A 20,899-nucleotide genomic window follows, 5' to 3' on the forward strand; every position below is an offset into this window, starting at 1 on the left:
TTATTTTGCCAATTTGAGATTTTATGTTAGCATTAAAATCTTGAAAAAAAAATCTCTTACTCGTCCAATTCAACTATCAAAAATTATTGGTTTTAATTATATTTTATTTTAATTTAATAAGTGAATGAAAATAAAATTTTATGATTCAAGATTTTCTCATAATTGGAAATTATTTTAATTACCTATCAAGTTATTTTATTTATGTTAGTTATGCCCAAGATTTTTTTAAAAATATTAATGAAGTCTCATTCCAAAATTGTCTAGATAAATCAATTCTTAAGCAAAATTCTTTGAAAGTTTGCAAAGGAAGTTCTCAAACTCTTACGAATTTATAATAATAATTTATTCATATCGTATTTAATATGCTTTTAAAGAGCTTTTATTTGTAACTTATTCTAGAAAGATTTAAAAGAATTAACTCAAAACAATTTAATTCGTTTAAAATTAAAAGAACCAAATGCTTAAGAAATAAAATTTTTGTACTATTAAACATACAAAAACAGAGTTTAACAACATCATTTTGTGATAAGGGAGTTTATTAACAGTCTGCTGATTTGCTATCCATGATAATTTTTAGGAAAATATTTTTACTTTTCTTTCTAAAAATAGAAATACAAATGTTATTCTTCATTTTACACAATTATTATTTTAAAAAAATGGTATCATTGTACAAATTAGCGGATTAGTCAGCTAAAAAAATTATGAAAATCTGGTCTTTAGGTATGCAAAGTCTAAATAACAATAAATTGAAAAAGGATTAAAATTTAAGATACTCATATAGGAGTTTAAAAATATAATCTCCATCTTACTTTTATCAGGCCGGGACATAAATATTCATACCCTGGTGGGGAAGCTCTTGTATAAGAGAATCACAAGCACGGTGTGTGATTATTTTTATTTGCATTTTTTTATCACCTAAAAAACCATGTTTGTCTTTGCGGAGATATGATAAACTAACCATATAAATTTCAATAATATTTAGTTTACTACATGTAGGCCGCGCACACGCTCCTGAGGTTAAGTTCAAAAACACTGCTGTGCAAATAATGTTTTTGAAATAATAATATGGAAAATTTACAATTTCCTGCAGTTTTTAGGCTTTTCTGAGTAATTTCTTCTGACGCAGGAGGACATGTGAATGCTGACGAGAAATTTCCAGCAATGCTAGCGCTATATGCCAGTGGAAAATTCCATTTTCACAGTACAGAGGTTAATGAGCAGAGTAATGGCGAGAAGAACGGAGTTACATAATTTGTCTTTACAAATTCAATTACAAAATTGATTTTAAAATAATTTCCCAGCGGAAACTCACCATGGCGAGAACTTGAGAATATGTAGTCCATTCACTTTATGTGGTGGATGCACGTGGCTGTGGGAGCATTACTGGTCAATGGATTTTCCACACCAAAGCATATGAGAAAGAGAAGCAATATTGTAAGCAATTTTATGAATTTAAATCAATGCAGCGGAAATACACGAGCAACTCACTTGCAATTAACTAATATAAATGGGATTTGTATGCAAATGAATAGAGATTGAAGTTGGATAGTTACAATTTATTTTATTTAAATTATATAGAATATCGATTACATAGAGACAAATTTACATATCTAAATCTAAGAATAATAGATAGATTTTTTTTTATAAATAACTTAATGGTCTTTATAAATTCGAAAGTTTAATATAAAATTAAATAGAATCAGTCTATCCTAAGTTGTATTGTCTCTATCACGCTGTCGGTTGAAGTTCCTTGTTGATGGGTGCATCATCATCCAGGACCTTCCCTTTGGTTTCTGGCACAACGAGAGCAATGAAGATGGCACCAATAATGCAGAAGCCCGCAAAGAGCCACAGACACCCAAACAACTGAATTGTCGTCATGAGGATCGGCATCGCTTTTAAGATGACAAACGCTGAGATGCTTATCGTGACTAAACAGAAACTGGATCCAACGGCTCTTATCTGAAATATGCAAATACATGCTCAGTGGCGCGTGTGTCTCACCAAAGTCAGCTAATATGGATTTTACCTTCGAGGGAAGCACCTCAGTGAGAACAATGTAGGGAAGAGCTAGAATACCCACGGATGAGATGTAGATGACAAGGGAGAGGGTCACTACGGGTACCCAGTCGAGAAATGCCAGCGCATACCCTTGGAATTTGAAGAATGAATATGTACCCATGAGGATAAGCCCTATGGCAGCCCCCACGGAAGATATCAGCAGCAGGGTTTTCCTTCCGGCGCGATCTACGAAAATCGTCGAAGTGTATGTACCGAAAATTTGAACCATTCCCAGGACAATTGACGAAATATTCGGATCCAACTCTGAGCCAGACTCTTTGAAGATTGTTGCTGTGTAGTTCACAAAAGCAAAGCATCCGCAAAATTGGGTCAAGAGCATAAGACCCACTCCAATGATAAAGCCCTTCTTGGCAGCTGGTGTGGCTGTTGAAAGAAAAAAAATAAGAACTTTTAATAAGATGGGATTTTTTTGTACTTTTCATTTTTTTGCAGGAAATTATGAAAAACTGCGATTAAAAAAATCGTGCAAACAAAGAACAATACATAAATATAAATTACGTGATTCATATAAGAAGATTTACGTAAGAAATCATTATCCAATGTAGTGCAAGTGCAATGACGAATAATGCATTTCATAGCTTAATTCAACTTAATCCATAATAATTTACCCGTGATTGGTGCTTTCCCTGAATTCAATTGTTCTCTTTCTTAGAATTCAATTTAAAATGCATCAAATAAATCTTTCTTCTGAATTAGTCATTTCGTTATTATCTAAATCCGATAATGGAATATTTTAGTTTCTTAAAATCATAGAACAAATTTAGAATTTCTAAGATAAATTAAAATTCAAATGAATTTTCGGTGCTGACCGATTTTTTTTTGTAAGCAACACGGCTAGAATTCTCTAGAATACTCTAGAATCCTCGAGAAATCCAACCCAAATATTTATGAAGATAGATTAAAATGTCTCACAGTGATTTTATTATATCGCACGCAAAATTTTAAATTATACATCTCGCTCTTTTGTATGAAAATCACTGGAGAAGAATCACTTTGTTCTCTTCAAGGAGTATTTTAATCTTTTTGGTTCTTTCCAATATTTTTTTTTTCATTTAATTTGGAGAGGTTTTTGAACTTACTGAAATCACTGAATTGGAGTTTCTCCTCGCGACTCTGACTCTTCATCTGCTGCTCCCTGACCCTCTGGAAGTCTTCCTTGATTTTATTATCCACAGCATTTTCACTGACATTCTTGTAGAATCGAAAGGATGTCTCTGCATCGGTTATTCTGTTGGCTTTGAGCAGACTCAGTGGGGTTTCAGGGAGGACAGTGACCGTCAGCAAGAAAATCACGGAGAGACTGAGCATCAGGTAGGGGATATAGCCGTAGTGAATGAAGGTGCCAGCGACGAATCCATTGAAAATTCCCATGCTGACGGCAAGCGGAAGAATTGCTCCCAAACGCCCACGGATGCTAGGATCAGCAATTTCGGCTATGAAGAGTGGTATAATAATGTAGAGGCCACCACCGGTAGCACCGGCAAGAAATCGGGCCAAGTACAGGTGGTACACGTAATCGGCAAAGATGACGCACAGCCAGAAGCCAATGTGAGGCACAGCTAGCAACAAGATGGTTGTTTTGCGCCCACATCGTGTGGCCAAACTTCCATACACGGCGCATCCGCAAATCCCACCAGCACACAGCAATGCCCCAATCCAGGATGCTTCATCCATGGAAATCTTCCCTGTGGCAAGGGGACTGGCGTCCGACAAGAGGATGGGTAAGAAGGGCGATAGCCATCCAATACACGATCCGTGTGCTAAACTAATAATATTCACTGCGAGGCAAAATGTTATTAATTAATTAACAAAGTCGTGGTAAAGTCAAAGCGACGATGGAATATTGATTCCACTCCATCCCATAACATATTTGGGAAAACTCACCACAGAACACTGCCACAAATTGATGATTGATACTCGAAAAATTAATCAACTTCATCGTCCTTTTTCCACATAAAATTCGCGCCCTTGCAAAAAATTCTCTTCCAATTTTCCAACAAATGGGAAAATGTATTGAATATTTAAAAAAAAAATGCCAACGATAAGGAGGAAAAAAACTTAATCCGCAGAGTATTCTCGTAATTGAAAATTTGCAAACTTAATTCACATCATTAATCACAGAGTTGCGAGCGAAGACTGGGATCCAGTAGCTGGGGAGCACCTCCTAAATAGCGTCAGATAAAAATGATTGCAAAAGTACATAATTTCACTATAACGGCTCTATAGTCCAAAAATCAACACATTTCGAAATTATGAGAGATGGGTACACATAGGGCTATAAATTCACTCACTACTCGACACCCCACCGCACAAATAGAATTGCGATGATGTGATTTTTTTCTTCGTTCAACTCCCCAAAGATAAGAAATCACTCCGCGAGAGCTTTCTTGCCGCGACGATTTTTTTTAATCTTCTCCTTCGGAGGATGCGTAATTCCCCGAAAATGCACTTCCTAACAAATGCACAAAGCTCCGCAACTTGTACAATACTACACGCAACGATGGGTATTGAGGTGCTCTAATCATCCCCCTTGCTTATATACCCCCATACACATAGTACCCCGCCTTGGAGCCCCGCTTGTGATGCAATAAAAGCCAGAAGTTGAGACTGTCGTCTCATCTATGTGAAATGATAAGATATATCTCGGCGTCATTTGGCTGTTTTAGGAAACTTTGAGCGATATTTAGATGCACTATATTTGCACAGCATCGACCTTACATGGGAGATCACTTAATGTGCAGGTGATTGTTTTTGTTATTGTCAACACGAGATTCGCTTCTATTCACCGAAAAGTTCATCTTCCAATGACGCCATTGAAAATGTCGCCTAGCATCAGCCACACTACACAGTGCTCAGATCAGAAAATTTATGTATGCTTAAGTTGCTTATATGGAATTGTGATTTGATTGATAACCAGAAAAAGGAAGCTTTTTTACCAGAAAAAGGAAGGAGGAAGCTTTTTCTATAATTTTACGGATTCTGTAGCAATTTTGTTGTATGAAAAGCTTTCATAAGAAAGCTTTAAAAAAGAAAGTTATCGAACTAAATTAGTCTTAAAGAATTTTTGAAGTCAACTAAATAAACTATTAGGATTAAGATTTTAAATACTCAAACTTAACTTTCCATTGAAAAAGGAAGCTAAGCTAAAATAGTTCGTCATGCTCCCAAATCTTCCAAATTATTTATAAGGAGAAAAATTTTGAAGCATTTCATAATAAAATTAACCATAACTTGATCATAGTTTGATCATAATTTCCTAATTTTCCTCAATAAACCTCGATCTTTTGCTTTTACTAGGATGACTCGAGCCATAATTTAAGAAGACGATTTATGTAGATGAGTAGAGGATCACCAAAACAGCCCTTGAGCAATGTTTTTCAATAAGTCCTTGCGGCCCCAGCTAAACCTAATTTCCTTCAATCAAGCAATAAAGAAATCTCCATATACAGTAGCTGTGTACTTTGAAAAAAGCAAAGCGTTGCTAAAAAGTGGCGAGATATGTTATAAATTCATCATTGTGATTTGTGTATGACTACCAACACACGAAGGTGTTTGTCTAGAGAGAGATTTTTCACCCCCGGAGTAGCGCAGATGAGAGAATTACAACCAGACACACGAAATTTATGATAAAGAATTTTGTCCACGAGTCGCTTCCACCTTTTTCGTCATAATTATGTTAGGAAGTGGCCACAGAAGGGTAGGGGGGGGAAGCAAAGAGACAATGAGACAGAGGCACCCGCAAGCGGCTGATTAAGAAAATAATTTATTTTCTTAGACATAGTATACGCGGACTACGCGAAAAAAATTAATTTATGGTATACACTGTGGGTGTGGGTTTGCGTCTTTTACCCGCGAGAGCTTCTTGGATAGCTTCAAAGCTTTTGCCTTTTGTCTCGGGCACGACGAAAAGCACAAAAAGCGCCTCAAAGAAGCAGAACGCGGCGAAAAACCAATAGCATGTATAGATGCCGAAAGCTTCGACGACATATGTATAGTACAAGATCACAAGGAAGGCAATCATCCACGAGATGAGTAGGAAGCCCGTGGCGAGGAAGCCGAGAATTTTTGGCGGAAGAAATTCGGCAAAGATGAAAAAGGGAAGATTGTTGACCCCAATGTTGGCAATAAAGACGGCCCCAGAGAGGGCTGCCAGGGGTAACCATCCATACGACGACATATCAACACCTGAAGCTTTCAGGAATAAATGACCGCCTAGGGCAGTATTGCAAAGGGCTGTCCCGGTTGCAGAAACAATAAGAAGTACCTTCCTTCCGGCGCGATCCACAAGCCAGGATGATATGATGGATCCAATCACCTGAATGGCCGCAACAATAATGGCAGACACATTTGGGCTGAGATCAGAGCCGGCTTCTTGAAAAATGCTCGTTGTATACGTTACAATTGCAAAGACACCGGAAAGGTCCGTCCCCATCAGCAGCACCAGACTGATAAGAACCGCGCGCATCGTTGTCTTAGACGCTGTTGTGGGAAGAAACAAAAAAAAACAAAACGTGATGTTGACTTTCACATGTTTCTTTCTTGCGCAACACAAATAAATCATCAAATACTCACTTAAATCCTGAATTGTTATGGAATCTTTTTTATTTGTTCCCTTAACGACACTCCGCATCTTCTCGAATTCGATGTCCAGCACCTCCAATGAGTCACTTTTAGACGTGGGCTTCACACCACGGAAGAACATTTGGGATTTCTTGGCCTCAACTATGCGATTCTTGAGAAGTAGATAGTAAGGAGTTTCCGGAAAGAAAAGGAATGTCCCCGCGAACACAGCAATGAGAGCTAGGACAACATAGGGGAATGTTGAAATGGTCATGTAGGTTCCTAGTACATAACTAATGAGAATGCCGGTATTGTCTGAGACAATCAGAGCAGCTCCTAGACGACCTCGAACTCTGAAAGAAAAATAAAAAAAACTTTTTTTAGGAAATCTTTCTTGAATATTTAAAAGAATAAAAAATAGGTCTTAAAAACTTCTCAGATTTTTCAAAAAAAAAGAGATTCCTGAAAAATTGGGATGTGGCTTTTCCCGATCTTCCCTGTTTCTGAGATTTTTGTCTCCTTCGGATAATTTTTATATAATATTTTTTAAACCATAGCTAATTTCAAATTGCCCTTCTTGGAAAAACTAAGGAAAGGAAAAGAAATCGAAAAAGCTCACATCCTGGAATTTTAAATGACCAAAAAACTCGATCTTATCTTACTTATCTTCACTAATTTCATTGATATAAATCGGTAGCGCCATAAAGAGTCCACCTCCTGCAATTCCGCCAATAATCCTCGAAGCAATGAGGTAGTTTGCATCCTGAGCCAGTAGGATTAAGATAAAGGATAGAGACAGAGGAAGCACCAAGGCCAACACTGACCACTTCCTTCCGATTCTATCAACCAAAACGCCAAAAATCACATTTCCAATTATCCCACCTAAGCATCCGAGTGAATTAATCCACGAAGCCTCATCCTTAGTTATTGGACCAGATGGTAGATCTGATTCTGATGTCAGGAGAACCGGAACTATGGGCGATACCCAACCGAGTACGATTCCAAAGGCAATCGCGGCGATATTTCCTGCAAAGAAGCCACTCTAATTAAATCTAAACCACTCTGAACTACTTCCAAATTATGCTGGAATAGATAATCCAAGCTTAAGTACCGCTGAATGTGGCTAAGTATTGGTAAACTCTCGACGGCATTGTGATTGGCTGTTGTGGATAAATTCTTGGGATTTCTCATCAAAGCACTTTCTTCAAAGAACCTCCCCCGAAATTATAATGAAGATAGTCCACCGAGAATCTGGCACTAACTGAGGCTGTGTGGATTGCCACGAGCTTAAAAAGGTGGATGGATTACAATCTTAGAAGATGATAAATTGTGATAAGTAATTGTCATCACATTTGCAAATTTATAAATCTTCATGACGCCAGGTATCAGCCAAAGTCGTGGTATTTGTAAAAACACAAAAAAAATCTATTTGAGGATTCGCATCACACGGCTTTTATTTCTTCTTGGACAATATCTCGATTATCTCCTCTGTACTCTTTCCTTTTGTCTCTGGCTGCATGAATATGATAAAAGCAACCTGGAGAACGCAGCATGCTGCAAAGAACCATATGCAGGTATGCCACCCATAATCGTAGCCAATGATAATGAAATACTTGACAAGGAGGAAAGTTATAGGCCACTGGATAATCATGAAAACCGTAGCTGAGAAGCTACGAACTTTTGTGGGAAGAATCTCAGCCATGACGAAGAAGGGGATAACGAGGAGACCCCAACTTCCAATGAAGATTGCTGCTGAGAAGGAAACCATAGGCAGCCATCCATGGGGTGTCATATCAACTCCATGCTCCTTCAGGAAGAAGTGCACCCCCAGTGCGAAGAGGAAGACTCCCGTTCCCGCGGAGGATATGAGAAGCAGAATTTTTCTTCCAGCTCTATCGATGAGGAAGGTCGAGGAGAGACCTCCTCCACACATAATCACACCGGCAATTATTGCAGAGATATTCGGGGAAAGTGATGAACCTGCTTCCTCAAATACCATTCCAGTGAAGGTGATTAATGGGAAGAGGCCACAGAAATTCCTTCCACAGAGTAGGGCGAAGCTTATTATGAGTCCTTTGCGAGTACTCAAAGGCTCTGAAAATTTTAAAGAAAATTAAAAATAATTAAAATTTATTTTTTTTAATTGCTTATGAAATTTTTAAAATTATCCTTCTGGAAAAAATAAAAATGTTGTTTAAGAAATTTTACAATAATTTCTCGACAGTAGGATATAATTTGATATCGAATATTATTGCGTTTGTGGTCTAGAGACATTTGTGTTTACATATATTGCCTACAGAGATCGATAACCAGCAATTTTAAAATTTATTCAAAAAATCAGTGAATTAGTAAATTAGTAAATTGAATTAGTAGATATTCAATACAAATTAAATGCACAAATTAAATAAATTAAATTGGCGGGTTAATTTAAATTAACCAATTAGATTACAGAGTTAAGTATTAATTAAATAAAATTATTATTTAAAATTAGATTTCAATACCCTAAAATAAATATATATTTATGCAAATATAAGAATCATAAAAATGATAAAAATAATATCTTTTCTTGTATGCAAAATAAACGATTTAAACTGTTTATATTCTCAATATTCTCTCATCGCAGTTTTTTCTTACTTCACATTATGTTTATTGAGAATCTTACTCAGATTCTTCTTGAAAAGCGTGCATAAAAAATCAAGATGTTGCATACAGGCAATACACAATACTATTCATATGTATGTTTATTTATATACAATACTTTGACCTTGCATAAATGCATTTTCCTCTTTAAAACTCGTTTTAAAAACGTGACTTGTTAAATAAAGCAAATTGAATCGCCATGATCAGCTGCAATTGATCAAATTGGCGATCACATTCATAAATTGTCTTGAAGGAAATGAAAATTCAGCCCAGCAACGAGTTTTACCAAAAAAAAAAGTAAAACTGTTTTGATAAGAATAACAAAATGCAAAAACACCTGACTTAACTAGAGATATGGAATGAAAGGTCCTTACTGAAATCTTCCCATGAAAGTGGAGTCGCATCGGAAATTTTGCCACTTGAATTCTGAAGGCGTGCAAATTCCTCTTTGAATGCTTCATCCACGTAATCTTTCTGCTTTCCTTGGAAGCCTCGGAAGAATTTTAGGGAATCTTCCGCCGCTTCGACTTTATTCTTCATCAAGAGGTATTGTGGTGTTTCTGGAAGGAGCCCAAATACAACAACAAATATGCCAAGAAACCCGAGAACAATATACGGGTATTCGGTGAAGTGAACAAAAGTTCCAACGATGTACCCAATGAGGATGCCAAGGTTAACGAGATTGCCCACAAAGAAGCCCAGAACGCCGCGTATTCTGAAAGTGAATGAAAAGTATTGACATTACTCAGCATCGTGAGTGGTTTGTTTGGCGTCAATCAATGGGGCACTATCAATTGGCAATACTTTTTCTATCTTACCTATTTTCAGAGATTTCCGATACGTAGATTGGTAAGACACAAAAAAGAGCACCACCAGCGATTCCGCTCAAGAATCGCGATACATACAGATAGATAACATTTTGTGCGAACATGATAAGGAGGAATGCTATAATGTGGGGTATTGTGCCAATATATAGGGCCCACTTCCTTCCTATTTTGTCTGCGAGCCATCCAAAAATTAGGGTTCCCACTGAGCCACCAATATAGAGGAGGGAACTAATCCAAGAGGCTTCTTCTGTTGTTATTGACCCACTTGATAGTGGGCTATTATTGCCCAGAAGATGAGGAAGGGTCGGTGAAACCCATCCTACTGCCAAACCATAAACTAATGATGCGATATTAGCTAAAAAATAAATAAAAAGTTCATCACTCGCATTGAAAGCTCATGAAGCTTTTTTCTTATAATTCCAAAATAAAAACTTACCGCAAATTGCTGCAAAGAATTGATTAACTAAAGCTCCCATAGTTCAGTCTTAATTCTAATATAAATCCTACTAAAAGTTTATGGCACTCCTTCACTGGTGAATGGCAAATATCAACTGACCAGACCATCTACCTCAACAGCACACAGAGTCTTCCTGATATACAAAACCCACTTCGCAGAGAAAAAGAGTGTTGGTTGATTGTCAGTGTCGTTGAAACAATCCCCCACGAGATAAAGGTAAGCATATGGACAATTACTTTTTTCTTTAATATACGCGTTTATTATATAGGTAAAGCATACAAATGTAAAGTAAATAGTAAAAGCACACAAGTGGTAAATTGAGATAAATTCCAGTTGGAAAACACCTTTTCTGTACACAACCACGGATTGATGAGACATATCATTTTGTATGTTAACTTCTTATCATCGCACTGTAGGATTCTCCGTAGAATCTTCCTCTTGGGATGATTGGGCACTTTTTCCCTCGAGCACACGTACAATCTCTTCGGCATTCTTCCCCTTAGTCTCTGGCACACTGGTCAGAACGAAGATTAACTCGAAGAAGCACCAAACAGCAAAAGTCCACATGCACGTATACATCCCAAAAGCATCAATGAATGCCACCAAGTACTGCACAAAGAGGAATGAATGCAGAAGTGACGCGAAGAGAAAGATCGTGGCCACTGAACTCCGAATCTTGGCGGGTACAATTTCTGCCACAATAAAAAATGGCACATTCATAATCCCCAGAGCTGCTATAAATACAGCTCCAGAGCAGGAGATAAGAGGAATCCATCCGAAGGCAGACAGGTCCACAGATAAGGTTTGCAAGTAGAAGTGAACACCGAGTACAAAGAGACAAATCCCCGTACCAACGGATGAGACAATCAGAAGGATTCTTCGGCCCGCACGATCCATCAGCATCAATGAAACATACAGTCCAATCAGTTGGATGACCCCAACGACAATTGCTGACGTATTGGGGGATAAGTCAGTTCCTGCTTCCTCAAAAATAGTCGATGTATAGTTGAGGAGGGGAAAAATGCCACAACAATTTCTTCCTGCTATTAAAACGAAGCTAATTAGCAGCGCTTTTCTTGTTGATTTTGGTTCTGTGAAAAACATACGAGATAATAAAATTTAGACATAAAATTTACTACGTTTTCTAGGGAAGATTGTGGAGGTAGTTGGTATACATTTTATATAAAATATTACAGAAAATTATCATGGATGAGATATCCAATCTACGTACTTTAATCATTTTAATTCCCATTATGGAAAAGTAAGAGAGTGCTCTCGTGATAAAATAACGTAGGGCCATTTTAGCGAATAGGAGTGATTCTTTGATTTTTTAATGTAAATAATATAGAGTTTTTGAAACATTTGATAAACTTCTTCACACTCATCCCTATTTAAAATGTAATTGACAATTTATAGGAAATTATTTAAATCTGATAATAAAAAGAAGCTTAAATCAATTTAATTTCCTTAAAGCACATTCACGTATTTTTTTCCATATCCTCTCACATTTTCCTTAATCTCCAATCCTTTTAATGAATTTTCTCTCTCACAGAACACTTCGTATAAAGTAAATTCTCCCGCTTGGCTGTGTCGGAGAATTGAATGAAAACTCTTAAAAAGCTATTAGTCTTATTTTTTATGACCCCAACTACCTGAGGTAATTGCAGGTACTTGAAACATGAAGGGGGTACTCGAAGAAATTCATTGTGAAGCCACCTTGTATGTTTTAACATTGTCCGCAATAAATTACAAATATTGGGCGAATCCCTGCTTGTTGATTAATTGAGCTGAATTTCATTAAACACCCGTGTTCTCTTGTTTTAGTATAATAATTGTGTCCCAGCACCCATTTATAGGTGATTAATTATAAATTACGAGAAAGTTTAAAATGTATCATTTTCACCTGTTTCACCCTCGATAGAGTTCAAATTTGTATGCTCTTATCACAGGGGGACCTATGCTTTGTTCAATTTATTATTAATTACAAATTTTCGATCAATGTGCACCAAATGAAAAATAAAACTAAATCTATTTATTTTGTGATTAATACTCATATTCAATTTAGGTGCATTTTGGGATTCATTTACTACCTACTAATTAATTAAATTAAATTAAATGAATTTATTTTAATTATAAAAAAAAAACTCACTGAAATCCTCGGTGGAAATTGATGTGGACTTTTTAGATGATCTAGGGGAGCTTTGAAGCTTTTCCAGGTCTTGCCGCACATTTTCTGGTATGGTGTCTATTGGATCACTAAAAACACCCCTGAAGAACCTCAGGGACTTTTCTGCTTCCTTAATTTTCCCACCGAGCAGGAGGAATTGGGGTGTTTCAGGAAATAATGGAAAAGTGACGACAAAGACGCAAATGAATGCAAGAACGACGTAGGGAGATATAACAAAGTTTATACAGCCGCCTATTATGAATCCCAAGAGGATCCCAATGCACACACTGAAGGCAAAGTAGGACCCAAGAGATCCTCTTATTCTGAAAGAAGAAAAATATAAAACAAAGAATCCCCTTAGTGGCGAATGAACGACGGAAGGATGTTTGCATCCTTAATGGAGATAAACATACGAGTCCTCTGCTATTTCAGACACATAAATTGGGGTCACGACGAAACTTGCTCCTGCTGCTAAGCCACTTAGAATTCGCGACACATAGAGGTGTGTTAGTCCAGTGGAGAAAGCAATGAGCAGGTGAGCTGGGATTTGAAGGAGGGTGCCAAGGAAGAGTGACCACTTTCGCCCAATTCTGTCTGCCAACCATCCAAAAATTAACGTTCCCACCATCCCACCAATGTATAGCATTGAACTGAAGAGCGCCGCATCTGCCTTTGTAATCTGTCCAACCGCCAGTGGGCTCTCGTCTGAGAGTAGGAGCAAAATTACAGGAGATGCCCATCCCACGTTGATTCCATACACAATTGATGAAATATTCACTGCAATTCACACGTTAAATTCTCAACGACAATTCCACGGAGAACAATGAATTTTCTCACCGCAAATTGCTCCCAAATACTGTATAGCCTTTCCACTGATTCTTATTGAAATGTTCATTATTGTCAACTGTGAACTATGCGAACGTTCAATTGGAAATGAACAATGAAAATGCTTTTGGAAATATTTTAACACTTTCTGTGGGGATTTAAAGGGAATAAAAAGTCGTCATTGAGAGGTAAAAGGTGCAAAAATTATTATCTCATGAAGAAATGGTGAAGCTAAATTTATTTATTCAGTTTGTGATTTAAATTCTTTTCATTCGTTTAATTTGAAATGGATAATGGAAATGATATAACTAGTTCTTTTTAACATTTAACTTTTCTTCTCTTTAAAAAATCCAAGATTTGTGTTCGGAATTAAACAAGATAATTTATTCAATATACATATTTTGGTATAATATATATTGGTTTTTGACCTTCAAGCAAAATCGAGCCGCAACGCAATTTAAAGTCTTATTCTTAAAACCACAAAAACTTAATTTCCTATTCAAATTTACTCGAAATAATTTCTCTCCTATATTAGGCTTATTGGCATATGTTTCATTTAATTACAAATTATTCTTTTAACATTTTTTTCATCTCACTGTCTCTATTTCTAACCTTACTTCTGACCGGCTTTCCTTTTTCTTCAATTTTCTAGGCAATTCTTCTTTCTTCCTTTGATCTTACATGTAATACAGAATTTCCTTACTCTACTGATCATTCTCCATATTACTTTCTCTACACCTTCAATATAAATCAATAAATTACAAGAATAAATGGATAGCACAAGATACTTCAACTTTTTGAATAAATTATCTTCCATAATAATATTATATCTATACTATATCTAACCTGTCTGAAGTATTCGTTAATAGATACATATTCAAAAATTTAAACTAAAACTATCTTGAACAAAATTTTTTTTTAATCTAAAATATAACATCAATTAAATAAAATATCTCAAATTTTGAATTTGAAGTACTTAATTCATCTGTAACATATAGCTGTACTTTTCAATTAAATCCGTGCTGAATATTTTTATTCAGATTCCAGCATAGAAAACTTTCCTAAGAAAAAGTTGTGCAAGGTAATTTCCTATATAGTAGGGTAAAAAGCTTCAATGGGTGTATAAATTGTCGTAAGAGGACGTCTAAATTGGACATAAATGAATTATATACTCTTCCACAAATTGCGTACAACGTAATAATATATCAAGGAAGTTTTTCTCCCATGTCGCAATTTTTGTTGGATTTTAAATAGTGTCAACAGGAGTCAACTGATGATGCACTATTGTTCAGAAAACTTTGTACATTTGAATTGTTAAATGAAACCTAAATGTTCCTTATTAAAATTCATTGCCTTTGGGAAATTTCAAACTATTCAATTGCATTCGAAATATTTCCCTTCATTCACTCCACGAATTTGTAGAGCTTTTCCAAATGAATTTTCCCGGTAGCATGAATGCAATTTCTCGCGTGGTAGGGCATCAATTTATTCTGCAGTTAAATAAAACAATTCAGCAAGTAAAGGGACAAAAATATATGGCGGTATTCTGAGATAAATATAAAGATCAAAATAAAGAAAAAAACCAAGATTTGGTATTCTACTTTAAAATTCCAAGAAATTTTCAGGATAATCTTGGAAATTCAAAATATTTCAAGATTTGGTATTCTAAGATAGAGATTTACGGTCGAACCCTAACCTAAAAATCTTGTTTCTTCATACAACTTCCAAGACTTTTAGTATTCTGAGATACGAATCAAAATCAAAACCAAGATTTACAAAATGAGTTGTCAAAAGAGACTTGGATAAAAATATTCCAAGACTCTGTATTCTACGATAGAGATTTACGGTCTTATTATAACGTAAATTGTCTTGGATTTATGTGAAATTCCAAGACGGTTTTGGGGTCCTTTGAAAAATTGATTTTCAAATGAGGTAAAGGCAATGTAATTCGATATGGGAGATATGAAAACTCTTGGACAAATAAGGCATGCAGATGCAAAATGACGGGTTTTTGCCGGATTTGTGATCACTCCATCTTGCTAATGATAGAGTGACCTCCGGGTTGTACCAGGCTTATCAAATCCTGGACAAATAGGGGATGCTGGTGAAAAAATTTTTGTTTTTCACTGGTATTGTGGTCACTTCTCCTTTGTAATAGTGAAGTGACCTCCGGATTGGGGATCTCATCCCAGGATTGTCACATCCTGGACAATCCTGAAATGCTGGTGCAAAATTGTGGGTTTTTCGCCGGAATTATGGTCACTTCTCCTTTGTAATGATAAAGTGACCTCCGGATTGGGTATCTCATTCCAGGATTGTCACATCCTGGACAATCCTGAAATGCTGGTGCAAAATTGTGGGTTTTTCGCCGGAATTGTGGTCACTCCTGATAGGTAATGATGGAGTGACCTCCAGATTCATGATCTCATCCCAGGATTATCAAGTCCTGGACAATTAGGGGATGCTGGTGCAAAATTGTGGGTTTTTCGCCCGATTTATGGTCACTTCCCATTAGTAATGTTGGAGTGAACACTACTCTGGCGAAAAAACCACAATTTTGCACCAGCAATCCCTAATTGTTCAGGGCTTGATAATTCTGGAATGAAATCCCTAGTCCGGAGGTCACTTTATCATTACCAATGAGAAATGACCACAATTCCGGCGAAAAAAAACATTTTTGCACCAGCATCCCAGGATTGTCCAGGATGTGAAAATCCGGGGATGAGATCCCCAATCCGGAGGTCACTTTATCATTATCAATGAGAAGTGACTACAATTCCGGCGAAAAACAAACATTTTTGTACCAGCATTCCAGGATTTTCCAGGATGTGACAATCCGGGGATGAGATCCCCAATCCGGAAGTCACTCCATCAATAGCAAGAAGAAGTGACCATGATTCCTATGAAAAATTCAAAATTTTTCAGTAGCATTCCCCCCCCCCCCCCCCCAGTTACCACCAAATTATCATAATATGGATGTTTAAATTTCGTTCAATTGTCATCCAAGAGCGAACGAGAAAGCGCAATAGAAAAATTTAATGCGTTAGAAAGAGATATCGCTAAAGTTTTCTTGGCGCGAAGCTGAAACCAAGAAACTGACAAGTAGGATAACGCAAATTTTGATTTTACTTTCCTGGATAATTCGTCGTAAAGTAGAATACCGACAGTCTTGGTCTTTATTTTGATTTTTATCTTGATCTTGAAAGGTGTCTCTATCCTAGAATACCACCCATAAATTGCACTTTCTTGGAAGTAATTAATTGGGTCGACAGGAGTCATTAATCAAGAATCCCATTAGGTTCTCAGCAGTTGATGCCTCATCATGAGTTGCACCGCAGTAAGGAAGTATTCAATTTGCGGAATCGCAGCTATGTTCCTTCTTTTTGTCTACTACGTGTGACAAATTGTACAAAGATACCTCAATTTTTCACTTCCCCAATAATAAATAGCAAAATGAGGAATGCGTCTTTAAAGCTCGTCAAAATTGAATTCCAATGTCGTATACCGTCAAGAAATGCTGGAAAACCACATTGGAATTTTAATTAACGACACCAAGAAGTCAATGAGGAAAAAAGCTCCGAAAAAAGCTTAAAGGTGGTTGAATGAACTGGAAGGACTTTCAATTAAATACCCATGAAAGTGAATTCTTCACAAAATTCCTCAAGATTCACCCACAAAAAATTAATCAATGAACGTGGAGCAAGCAAACTCTTTCAGTTTTATTACCACCGTAAGCTCCGGGAGTAAAAAATACCAAAGAACATGTATTATTCTCTCAGTTTGTGTATCACTTAATGAGCATTAGTACAAAATAATTGTATCTGCTGCAAGTTCATGGAGAGACAAACATTAATGAAGAAAAGAAATGAAACTTTTTCTCAAGGAATGTAAGAATTTTGTTAGGGATACAGCAAAAACATTCTCGACTGCGAGTTGTATTAAATGAAGGTAATTTTAATGTGTAGAAATTAAAAAGAAAATCTTGCTTTTATTTTTCTTGCTTTGATTTAGGGGGAGTGGTTCAAATTTAAGCTTCTTAAGTTTTTTAAAATATTTTTTTTTGTGAGAAATTATTCAATTAACTTTGAAAAAAATTCTTCTATAAGGTATTTTTCTTTGTAAAAGTTATTTTCCCATTTATTCCGATTGCGGATAATTTAAAAAAGTCTATAGGTAATTGAAAGCTTCAAAGCTTTTTTTGAAATACAAAAATAAACAAAAATTTATTCAACAGTCTGAATTGGTGGTTTCTTAACAAGATTCTTAACAATATCATCAACACTTCTTCCTTTGGTTTCGGGCACGTAGAAAAAGACAAATAGCGCTTCAATTATAGTCCACGTGGCAAAAGCAAACATACAACTATGCAGCCCAAATTGCTGGATGAGTGGCAGGAAGAACTGCAGCATAAGAATCGATTGAATGCGCGTTATTAAGTAGATGAGCAGTACTACTGTTCCTCTGAGCTTTGTTGGTACAATCTCCGTCATGATAATTGTGGGCGTATGAATGAGACCCATGGAGAAGATGGCAACCCCTGAAAAGGCTAAAAGAGGAAGCCAGGAAGACAATGAAGAAACATCCAACCCGGAACTTTGGGCATAAAAATACGTTGCGATGGGTATGTAGCTGATGAAAACTCCCATAAGGGAACCAGTTAGCTGAAGTCTTCGTCCAAATCTATCAATGTAGAGGGACATTGTGAAGAAGCTGATGAGTTGAACGATGGCAAAGATGATAGTTCCTAAATTGGGATTCATTTCCATTCCGGTTTCTTGGAAGATCAGCCCATTGAAGTTGAGTATTGTTCCAATGCCCGATGCTTGACGTCCTGTGAAGATCACAACGCAGATCACGAGAGCTTTTATCGTTGATGGATTTTCTAAACAATTAAAATAAAATAATTTTGAAAAATTTATATTAAATAATAAATCATAAATTCTCTTTAGAAAGAAATTCATTTTATTGGTATGATACGCATGTCAGCAAAATGCAGACACTGACTACACCTCACAATTATGATTCCAATTTGCTCAAGAATATAATTTCTTAATAAGTAAAACTTTATAGAGAAACAAATCTAAAACAAATTCCACTAGAGAACTCAAGTTTTCAACTCATTAGAAAGTTTCTTCATTTGCTGATAGGGAATTTTCTATTATGGTTAATTAATGGTTGATATTACTAGTAAATAGATAAGATAATTTCTTGACATATTTGTTCATTTTTTTTCGCAAACTATCTGAACTATTTTCCTGAAACTTTTCTATGAGAATGTAAATTGATGATAAGATGAGCTCCGTGCGTAATGTTTAGGCACAACATTTGCACTAAAGCCACTAAAGCTCTCTTTAACTATAATCAGAGACTCAAGAAAGCTTTAGAGCTTGGAAGAAGAACTGAAAACTTAAAACGAAAAAAATTTGAATATTTTGAGAGTATATAATGTTTATTCGTTATTTTTTTCCAAATAACTTTTTTTTACATGTCTGTCAGAGCTTTAAAAGCTTTGAGAGCTTTATCAATCAACTTAAACTTTACATAGAAAAGAATTTCACATGTTATTTCAGAGAAAGTGAAAGAAAAGAATAAAACAATAACAACATCAATAATCCAATTTACTAAATTCGCAATAGTTTAAAAGAGCTTTTCACACTCTGTAACTACTTTCTATTAAAAGTCTCGATTCAAACTTAATAAGTAAAAAGGGAAACTTACTGAAATCCTTGAGCGTCACAACTTCTTTTGTGCTTTTTGTGGAATCAACAATTGATTCACGAAGACGATTGAATTCCTCAGAGATTTTCTCTTTTGGCACTGATTGGCGAAAAAAGTTAAGTGATTGTTGCGCTTCGGGAATTTTCTTGTGCAACATAAGGAACTGAGGGGACTCTGGAAAGAATATGAAAAGTAAAGAAATTCCAGATAGGAGTATATGAACGTATGGAACACTGTAGAAGGGCAAATAAGCTCCCAAAATTGCCCCCATCAACAAGGCAAAGCAATCAACAATGCCAAGAATTGATCCCAGAATTCCTCTTATACTAGAAAATTAGAGAGAAATTGGTTGTTTATGGGATGCCAAATGGGATCGCATTGCATCAAGATGTGGGTGTTACCAATCTTCCGAGATTTCACACACATACGCTGGAATTATCTGTAGTGCACCACCAGCTACACCGCTGAGGAATCGCGAAACGTGCAGGTAGTTCACATCGCGCGCAAAAATTATGCACAGAGCTGCTGCAACTTCGGGAACAACTGCTAAGAGTATCGATCGCTTCTGGCCTAAACTCTTCGACATGTAGCCATAAAGCACAGTACCCAGAAGGCCACCAAAGTAGAGAATTGAGCTGAGAAGGGATGCATCGAGAACAGATATTGTGCCACTGGGCAAAGGACTATTGTCGGAGAGAAGATCAGGAAGAGCTGGAGATGGCCATATAGCCACCATTGAGTACACCATTGTGTGGAAATTAACTAGAAAAGCACAGAGAAATTGGAGTACCCTCCCACTGAACTTGACTTTCCACTCCATTTCGCCTCCTCGAACGCACTGAACAACCTGAATGGGGGAAAAGTGCTTTTATCACTGAATTGTGGGAATATTTATTTTTGACTAATCTTTGGTAAAAAAAAATATCTCAGCAGTTTGTTGCCATTCTGTTGAGTTCTACGCGACGAGACGAACTGATTAATGTGCACAAAGAAAAATAAAAATATTATCACAGCCAACACTGTGCTCAAGATATTCCAGACACACAATTTAATTACATCTTGATGGTAGTTTTCTTTCTACTGTCCGATCAATTTATGGCTAAAAAGGTTTTTTTTTAATTTTCTCTAATTCGGTGAATGGTAATCTTTTTAATAAATTTTTCTATTGTATGGTGTAAAAAAAAACATGTCAGAATGAATCCTCGTGCAGAATTTAATAATAATTAAATTATATTAATCTAGCATTATTCAAAATTGATTCTCAAAAAATAGGTAAATAACAAACTTTTATCTGGAATATCTTGAAGTTCGAAAACATATATCATTCACTGATGACGCTTTCTCAAATGGTTTGTAGCACATTGGTTCACATCAGTATCATCAACACTTTATTTTAATTAAAGAAAGTCAATCATAACGCGTCCAGTTATTAAAGTTGGTATACCACAACGCGGATGGGTCAGTCTATGTGTTGTAATTTAATTTGTGAGCAGAATTAGTAGGCAAAGTTGATTTTTTTTATGAAATTCATCAATATGAAAGTTAAAAATGCTCATATCTGAAGTTCTATAAGACCTACAGAAATTTCTTGACTAGTTTTGGAAAGGTATTAAAATAGGCTAT

General features: G+C 36.1%; 4 protein-coding genes across 5 annotated transcripts; all 4 read right to left on the bottom strand.

Annotated features, from left to right (window-relative positions):
• Window positions 1-1,541: 1,541 nt before the first annotated feature.
• LOC129791097 (facilitated trehalose transporter Tret1-like) lies at window positions 1,542-4,620 on the bottom strand. The gene is made up of 5 exons (XM_055829040.1): window positions 4,374-4,620; window positions 3,967-4,246; window positions 3,162-3,860; window positions 2,030-2,445; window positions 1,542-1,962 (listed from the first exon to the last, which is right to left on the bottom strand). Exons 2-5 carry the CDS (start codon window positions 4,019-4,021, stop codon window positions 1,729-1,731), a joined length of 1,404 nt encoding a protein of 467 aa, XP_055685015.1. The 5' UTR covers window positions 4,022-4,246; window positions 4,374-4,620; the 3' UTR covers window positions 1,542-1,728.
• Window positions 4,621-5,829: 1,209 nt separating this feature from the next.
• LOC129789240 (facilitated trehalose transporter Tret1-like) lies at window positions 5,830-10,684 on the bottom strand. Its single transcript, XM_055825889.1, has 8 exons — window positions 10,546-10,684; window positions 10,101-10,464; window positions 9,657-9,997; window positions 8,099-8,736; window positions 7,754-7,802; window positions 7,305-7,668; window positions 6,655-6,995; window positions 5,830-6,561 (listed from the first exon to the last, which is right to left on the bottom strand). The coding sequence occupies exons 1-8, from the start codon at window positions 10,583-10,585 to the stop codon at window positions 5,888-5,890; spliced, it is 2,811 nt and encodes a 936-aa protein (XP_055681864.1). The 5' UTR covers window positions 10,586-10,684; the 3' UTR covers window positions 5,830-5,887.
• Window positions 10,685-10,802: 118 nt separating this feature from the next.
• Window positions 10,803-16,455, bottom strand: LOC129791095 (facilitated trehalose transporter Tret1-like). The gene is made up of 4 exons (XM_055829036.1): window positions 13,571-16,455; window positions 13,147-13,510; window positions 12,716-13,056; window positions 10,803-11,657 (listed from the first exon to the last, which is right to left on the bottom strand). Exons 1-4 carry the CDS (start codon window positions 13,626-13,628, stop codon window positions 10,969-10,971), a joined length of 1,452 nt encoding a protein of 483 aa, XP_055685011.1. The 5' UTR covers window positions 13,629-16,455; the 3' UTR covers window positions 10,803-10,968.
• Window positions 16,456-17,491: 1,036 nt separating this feature from the next.
• LOC129791096 (facilitated trehalose transporter Tret1-like) lies at window positions 17,492-20,256 on the bottom strand. Of its 2 annotated transcripts, none has more exons than XM_055829038.1 (3): window positions 19,678-20,256; window positions 19,277-19,602; window positions 17,492-18,440 (listed from the first exon to the last, which is right to left on the bottom strand). In XM_055829038.1, the coding sequence occupies exons 1-3, from the start codon at window positions 20,094-20,096 to the stop codon at window positions 17,782-17,784; spliced, it is 1,404 nt and encodes a 467-aa protein (XP_055685013.1). In that variant the 5' UTR covers window positions 20,097-20,256; the 3' UTR covers window positions 17,492-17,781. The 2 variants fall into 2 exon arrangements, with proteins under 2 accessions (XP_055685013.1, XP_055685014.1); XM_055829039.1 differs by having other exon boundaries at window positions 19,277-19,450; window positions 19,678-19,816.
• Between the last annotated feature and the right edge of the window lie 643 nt (window positions 20,257-20,899).

Source organism: Lutzomyia longipalpis, chromosome 2, assembly GCF_024334085.1.
Source record: "Lutzomyia longipalpis isolate SR_M1_2022 chromosome 2, ASM2433408v1".
NCBI classification, from domain to species: domain Eukaryota; kingdom Metazoa; phylum Arthropoda; class Insecta; order Diptera; family Psychodidae; genus Lutzomyia; species Lutzomyia longipalpis.